The following is an 8,327-nucleotide window of genomic DNA, read 5'->3' on the forward strand; positions in this document are numbered from 1 at the left end:
TGAATAGTTTAAGTAGGAAACTGACAAAAACATGATAGTTTAGGATGATTTTAGGGTATTAACTCTTGTAGAAACTCAATATGTCCTTTTCTACTTCAATAGCACTTTGGAGGATTTGCCCTGCACTGTTAGTTAATCTGCCAATATGATTACTTGTTTGTCTGTATTTCACATAGGCATTGAAATATGTTGTGTTAGAATCCCCTAGCTTAAGCCATTTGATTCTTGACTTCTGCTTCAACACACTTTCCTCCACCTCCAACCATTTTGCCAACTCAAATTTAGCAACCTTTTCTTGTAGTATTGCTTCATTTTCATTTCTTGGAAGTGTCATCTGAGCTTGAATGCCTTTTAATTTGCTCCTTGCTACTTGAATCTTGTGTCCGATACTGTTAAAATCTTGGTTTTTCAGCTGCTTTAGATCTCATTTTAGCATTTTGAGCTTATTCCACACATTTAGCATTGCAGTTCCCCTGTACCTCTTTCTCCAGCATTGCTTAACTATTTCATCAAAGTTTTGGTGGCTGGCCAAATAGTTGAAAAACTTGAAAGGCCGCCTACCTTCTTGCTTAGTATCATCAATGGTTATTTTCAAAGGACAATGATCTAAAAACCCAGGGTTCATAATGATCCCCTCCATGGCAAGCCATTTCTGAATCCACTCTCCATTAACCAATATTCTATCAATTCTACTATGAACATGATTGTTTGTCCACTTGAACTTCTCCTCACTATTCTGAGTTCATCTAATCTAGTATCCATTATGAAGTTTTTGAAATCTCTCACCTCTATCTCTTGTACTGGATTCCCCTGCACTCTATCCTCAATAGACATAATAGTATTAAAATCCCACATTATTAAGCTTGGGCCATTGATTCCATTCATAGTTCCCTTCAGATCCTCCCATAGTATCATCATGTCTTGTATAGTATGCATTTCATAGACTGCACCAAAGATGAAATTGATTCTGTGTTGTCTCATAATCGCTTGCCTACTATATATTGTTCATATACTCGAATAACCTCAAATTCCACCTTTGTTTGGTCCCATACTACCCAGATCCTGCCTCCTGCTGCCTCATCATAATTAGCTACCCATTGCCAGTTACTAAACACCTTCTTCATTATTGGATCAACATTAGTTGCCTTGACTCTATTTTCTAGAACAGCCATTAAAACCATATTATTCTCTCTGCAATATTTTTTAGTTCTTTTTGCTTATACACTTTATTCAACATTCCATGTTATGATATTCATCATGATATAGTAGTTATTTTTGGGCCTCATCCTCTGTCACTTCTGCTCTGCTGCCCTCTTGCCCCCTGAGCTTTAGATAATTGCACAATCTTCTAGGCAGTATCAACTAGTGCTTTGAATGCATTGCCAATGTCTATTTCATTCTCTCTTATGGCTCACATATTCTTCTTTGATGCAGACTTTCCTCTAGCAAGTTGCCATTGCTCTTCATTTTCCTACGGGATAGGCACCTCTTCACCTTTTGATTCCATTTGATTCAGGAATCTATCATAAGCATCAATTTTATCCACATTGGGATCAAGCACCCTCACTATTCTCCATTCTTGTTTTCGTTTCTGGTCAATACCTCTTTGTTGTCCTCCCTCCTGCTTCTGCTTCTTTTGATATCTACACGAGTGGCCTATTTGACAACATGTCCGGCAATACTGAGGCTTCCAATCATATTGTACCACCTATTCGATCACCTTTCCCTTAGGGTCATATAATTTGATTGACTCTAATAATGGCCTAGTAATATCCATTTCAATTAACACCCTAGCATATGAGACTCTATCAGCCATTGTAGTACATGCATCAGCATACAAAGGCTTTCCCAAACGACTCCCAATTTTGCTTAGGGCCCGGTTACTTCAATAGTTAAGTGGTAGCTTAGGGAGTTTGATCCATAGAGGCATGTTTTAAGCACTTCCTCATTGAAATCAAATCCTTCCGTCCATGGTCTAAGTATGATTGGTCTGCTATTCATAGTAAATGGACAATTCAGTATCACTTCATCCCTCTCTTCACAGTTGTTCATCAAAATTATGAAATACCCATCGTTATGGAAGAGTACCTTAGGTTTTCTGACTTTACTCCATTGGCTTGCTATGAATCGCTCAATTGCCCCAATAGTTGGAGTATTTCCCACCGCGTACAAGATTATTGCTCAATTCCATTTCTGATTTTCCTCTGCAATGTCCTCATCCAGCAATTGTACTACAACTTCTTCGTCCTGTATCACTGGAGGAATGTAGGATAAATTCATATCCTTAGTTGCGAATTGGTTCTCGTGAAACAAGCCTGCCCAGGATCTTCCCCCATTTCTAGCCTGCGCTGATTTCACATCTTGCGTGTTTTTTCTCATTGACGATCTCAGTACTTCTCTGTTCCTTTGGCAAGTTTGCATTTACTGTTCCATTGCTCTGTGATTTGCTCGTACTCGCACCACTAATTGAAGTCATCGATACAGCTACTCCTTTAGCTCCAGAACTCACCAACAGTGTCAAGAGAGTGACTAGGCTCACCGGTGTTGCCAATTTAGTTCGAGCACTACCCAGATCTGGCCAATTTAGGTCATTGTCACTTTCCGGATCTAAATATTCCTCTTGCATTTTCTCTTTAGCTTTTGATGTTTGTTTTCCTTGCTCTCGCGTGATGATGTCGATTAATTTCCTTTCTACCACTGGTGTTGGTGCTTTTCTTTGATCTTCCTCTTCCTCCCATTTCCGGCGATGGCGCAGGTTAGTTAGCACCTAACGTGCGCCGAGAGAAAAAGAAAGCCATCTAATTATTTTTTCGAATTTTGAATAGTGTTTTTGTTCAGATTTATCTTTACATGAAAAGTTGCTGAATTTTAATTACTTTTGAAACTGTGACTATTTTTCAATTACCACTTGTAAATCTGGCTATTTCTTAATTTCACCCCGAAATTGTGGTAATTTGTCGGTAACCTATTTCATAGGCAAACCAACGTTTATTCTGAAATAGTTGCATCTAAGAACTTGGGTAGCTCTGTATAATAGTTCAATAGATCAAATTGCTGATGTCCTCGCCAAAAGCCTATGCATACGAAGATTTCAATATCTACAAGACAAGCTTGCAATGGTCTCCACACAACCGCAATAGAGGATAGATAACCATGTAGCTCAAAATACAAATGATGGTTTGTGATACAACAACAAAACTAATATAATCCCACAAGTGAGGTCTGAGGAGGGTAGTTTGATAACTCATGAATTATCAAAACACAAATGACCCCATTTTCCGAAAAGCAGTTGGCAAGAAGTTCGTTTCACTAAACAAATCAGTAATGCAACTCCATTTAATTTCCTCCACTAACAAAAAAAATATCTATTATATCAAATCATTTATCATCAATTACTGCCTCCTAAAACAGCAGTAGTATCAGTTAGATCAAATGTGAACTAATTTAAGAAAATTATACCAAGTAGTAAATGTGTACCAGTAAAACTAATCTCAGCCGACGAAAAATGGGATTAAATGAACGGCCAGGTTTGTATCAGATCTTCAGGATGGAATCTGCTCATATGAACTACTTCAATAGAGATTTTTCTTTAGTGACTTTCTTTCTTTTCTTCTTGGTCTTGAGGTTTGAACTTCCACTTTTCTTCTAGCATCCATTCAGAAATACTGTGCTACTGCTCTACAGAAAGGGGGCAGAGTGAGAGTAGTAGTCTTACTTGGAGTAATGCGTAGTTTAGCGGTAGTTTTCCTTTCCTTTCTTAGCAGGCCTTGCAAAGAGGTAAGCTGAAAAAGTAAAAACATCTATCAATTTTTTACAAGTCACAGAAGCTGAGCTATTAAAACATCTGAAGAATGAAGGATTTAAGTGAAACATTTCAAAATGCTAGCCAGAAATAAGAAAACAAATTCACCAACACCTTCCATGATGTACTCGACATAGAGTTTTTATTAAGCACATGGCTCCAGATTTTAACTACAAAGTTACACTTGAGTGAAAAAAAAATAGCATTTGAAGCAAGTACTACAAAAGATTGAGACAATCAAATTGTTTTCCCCACACAATGATGGTGGTTAAGTATTGTATTGCATCATAGACTAAGATAAGGTCATATAAAAAAGTGGTTACATGTATGTGCACAGTGATGCATGGTTGTAGAACCAACAAGTACATCTGTCCTTTTATCCTCATGCAAATATTTTACTAATCACTTGTGCCATTACCTCTCTTCCATCTTTCTTCCTCCCTTGCTTTCCTCTTCTTCTTCTTGCCCTTCCTGAGCCGAGGGTCTATTGGAAACATCCTCTCTACCTGCATTAGGTAGGGGTAAGGTCTGCGTACAGACTAGACTACCCTCCCCAGACCCCACTTGTTGGGATCAAACTGGGTTTGTTGTTGTTATTACTTGTGCCATTACCTCTCTTCCTCAAGTAGATGTCTATCCGTCTGTATGCTCCTGTACACAGTCCTAGGCAGGGCCTAATTAACAATAGGAGCAGAACTCAACCTCTATCTCTATAGTTATCAAATTCTGATCATTGAATCAAATAACCCAATGAAACACATGCTTATACATAGATAAGAAAGAGAAACACAAAGAACTCGAGATGTTGCGTCTGGCAAATCACTGGTTAATTCCAACTCCAGATTAAAAATAAAACTTCAGCATAATAAGATAAAAAATATATAACAGAAACACCACTTATTCTCTAAATTTGAAATATTCATCATGAAGAACTCATTCATATTCCACAAAGACAAGCAGAAAGAGGAACTTCTGTTACGAGTGATGCTTATATTTTCTAGACTAAATGACTGCTCAGAAGATGAAGTTCAACTTGAATCCCCTAAAAGCTTAAAGGCCCAAATTCCTTCTGTAATCAAGAAAGAATCTGAACGTAGTTATACTAGACATGCATGTTTCTGAATGGATAGCGAGAAGCAACTACACCGTCCAAACTACTCTGTCTGAATCTGTATTTACAAAAGAAGTATCATGAATCATCTGAAATCAACAAAACTAGGGCTTGTCAATTTTCAGTCCCATAAATCATAAAACATCGGTTCTCCATACAGCAGGAATATATCACACAACTCAGCTATTACTATCTTTATTTATCCTCAAATACATGGTATGAACTATAAAACACACCTTGGCAACAATATCCAGAACACCTATTCAAATTCTTTCACTCATTCAAAAAAGCAGATTGAGCAGGTACCAGAGTACAGAGAGCATTAAAGCTCTTAGATAACTGTGCTAAACTTATTACTCCTATAAACCCAAACAAGAGACAATGTCCAAAAAAATCAAAGTGACTGGCCAATTATGTATTGTGAACATCACGATCCATCCACATACAGATTTTGCACAGTACATGACAGTGTCAGGTACAAAACATTCGGCACAGAAATCCAAGATATGGAAAAACCTTAAAGTGTTGTCGAAAACCAGTTCCAATATCCACAACAGACATGCAAGAACTTATTAATCAATAACACCATATGCAAATGCTTTTTATTTGAAGGATCATCCGCGTATTGGGGTTTGTGGACTTTAACGTTCAGATAAAAACATTTTGACAACTCATGAAATATCCAACACAAATGACCATCTAATGAACTACAGTGAGAAACAATCATGGAACTCCATTAATTTCTTTCACCAGCAATAAGAGTTTCTACTGTAACATATCATCTATTATCTAAACTGCCTACTCAAAAAGCAGTAGTATCAATTAGATTGAAGGCGAACTGATCTAAAAAGAATGGCAAGTTGTAAATGATGGATCAGTAAAACTAAGTTCAGCCTAAGAAAATTTTGGATCAATTATCTACGTTACATCAGATCTTCGGAATGGAATCTGCTCGTATGAACTGTTTCAATAGAGCTTTTTCTTCATTGATTCTCTTCTTTTCTTCTCGATTTTGAGGTTTGACCTTCCTCTTCTCTTCTAGCATCCATTCAAAAACACTGCGCTGCTGATCTACAGAAAGGGGCTCTGGTACCTTCACAGGTTCTGGAATAGGAGTAAAGATGGGTTCAAAATTTTGAGGAGCAGGCGGAGTGGGAGTACTAGTCTCAGCTGGAATAACAGGTGGTGCAATGTTGGCCTTTCTTTCCTTCTTAGCGGGCCTTGTAAAGAGGTAGGCTGTAAAGTACTAATATTTGTCAATCTCTCAAAAAGTCACAGAAACTGAGTCATTAGAACATGTAAAGAATGATAATGGCATGATGCATAAAATGATTTTCCCACAGTGAGAAAAAATTAGCATTTGAAGCAAGTATTACAAAGACTGAGTCAATCAAAATGCTTTTCCCGCATCAAAATAATAACTACACATTGTATCTACATCATTTACTAAGATAAGGTCATGTGCTACCTATGTATTCAGACTGCTTCATGGTAACCCATTGCCCGACGGCAAATAGAACCGATAAGTACTGGTGCCCAGTTTATCCATTCAAAATATTTTTATTGGTAGTTCGTGCCATCACCTCCTCTTCCTCGATTAAATGCTGCATGTCTCTCTTGCACACAGTATTAGGCAAGACCTAATTCACATCAATAATAATAGGAGCAGACCTAAAAATCGTTATCTATTTCTGATCATTGAATCAAGTACCCAATGAAACACATGTTTACACAGAGACGATAAAGAGAAACACAAAGAATTAAAGACGATAAGTCTAGCAAAATCACAGTATATCTCAACTCCACGATTTAGGGGGAAATATAATTGACAATAGTAAGATTAAAGTTTAACAGAAACACCAACAATTTCTAAATCTGCAACAGTAATTGCGAAGAACTCATTTATATCGACAAGCACAAATGGGTACTTAAAGTGACCAGTGAAGCAACTATTCCATCCAAACTACTTTATCAGAATCTGTATTAGCAAACAAAGGATCGTAATTTAACTGAAATCAGCAACACTTGGGGCTTGTCAACTTTCAATCTCCCAAGTCATAAAACATTGGATCTCCACAAAGCAAGAATCTTCATTACAAAATCAAATATTACCATACTTATTTATCCTCCAGTACATGTTATGCACAATAAAATGCAACCCAAAACTCTACTAAGATTCTTTCATTGTCGTGCTAACAAGCAGATTAGCTACATATCAAAAGACCAAAAAAGCATTTAAGCTCATAGAAAACTGTGCCATACTTTGCACAGTACATAACAATGTCAAGTGGCAAAACATTCTTCCGCTGTGAAACTTCAAAAACGTTAAAACCCTAAATTATAATCCAAAACCCAGTTCCACCATTCAAACAGAAAGGCTAGAATCAATAATACCATGTACAAAATGCAGCCCAAGGGGTCAGAAAGATATTGGGTGGGGGTGGGGAGGTATTGTTTTACCTCCGAGGCCGAGATTGAAGATGAGAACAGCACGCCAAATAAATTTGGCACCTCGCCAACTAGTCGGCAACTCTTTCGTCTGCGTATGAGGAGGAGGAGGAGGATCCATCTTTCTGTGCTATTTCCCTTCCAATTGGTCCCTTTCTACTAGCACACTCCCCACCTCCCCCCCCCTTACCAAGCCAACAGGTTCATTTTAATTTTTTTTATTTTTACTAGTTTTTGGACGCGTGTCTTACACGTATACCCTATATTAAGTTGTACAAACTTTTAAAATAACATAAATATTATTAAAATATGTGTGAGATAATATTTAAATGAAAAATATAAGCTCAAAATATGAAACGACGAGTTGAATGCAATTTGATTGGGGTATGAACTTGTGAATTGAGTAATTGCGTATTTACCTTCACTTAGATATTTTTAATATGTAATGAGATTAAATTAAAAGAAACATATGTTATAAAAGAACTATTTGTTGAGCATATAAAATTTTCGTTGTAATACAATATAATGAACACATGAGTCCTGCTTTCTTGCATTATTAAGTATAGCGGTAAAGAAACACTAAATAACATTCGTCATTTCTCTGGTTAGATGTGTCAGCAACACCTACATTAGATGTGAAAACAAAAACACAGCAACAGGGGCATTAATTTGTATCTGTTAACGCAACGGAATCAAATCTCAATCGGAAAATTGCTCCTAAGTCCACTTTATTTCTCTCGGAAACAAAGCAAAATTACCACAGAACTAAATGTCTTCTTGTGTTGATTGGAAAGAGATTATTGTTTGACCAAAAAGTATGAGACCTTTTGTAAAACTAATTAAATAAGAAGATAAAGGGTAAATTCTAGTTAAATATAATAATTTCTAGATTTGAAGAATGTTTGTACAAATAATGTGGGAGTGCATTAAAACCGATTTAATACAATGTATATTAAATGATGTTGT

General features: G+C 36.7%; 1 protein-coding gene and 1 long non-coding RNA gene across 2 annotated transcripts; both read right to left on the bottom strand.

Annotated features, from left to right (window-relative positions):
- Nucleotides 1-58: 58 nt before the first annotated feature.
- Nucleotides 59-1,172, bottom strand: LOC142165528 (uncharacterized). Its single transcript, XM_075224064.1, has 4 exons — nt 1,067-1,172; nt 787-944; nt 480-736; nt 59-389 (listed from the first exon to the last, which is right to left on the bottom strand). Exons 1-4 carry the CDS (start codon nt 1,170-1,172, stop codon nt 59-61), a joined length of 852 nt encoding a protein of 283 aa, XP_075080165.1.
- Nucleotides 1,173-3,322: 2,150 nt separating this feature from the next.
- On the bottom strand, nt 3,323-7,367 carry LOC107800714 (uncharacterized). The gene is made up of 3 exons (XR_001651459.2): nt 6,382-7,367; nt 4,221-4,476; nt 3,323-3,782 (listed from the first exon to the last, which is right to left on the bottom strand). It is a non-coding gene; the product is annotated as an uncharacterized LOC107800714 (long non-coding RNA).
- Between the last annotated feature and the right edge of the window lie 960 nt (nt 7,368-8,327).

This window comes from Nicotiana tabacum, chromosome 10 (assembly GCF_000715075.1).
Source record: "Nicotiana tabacum cultivar K326 chromosome 10, ASM71507v2, whole genome shotgun sequence".
Taxonomy (NCBI): Eukaryota; Viridiplantae; Streptophyta; class Magnoliopsida; order Solanales; family Solanaceae; genus Nicotiana; species Nicotiana tabacum.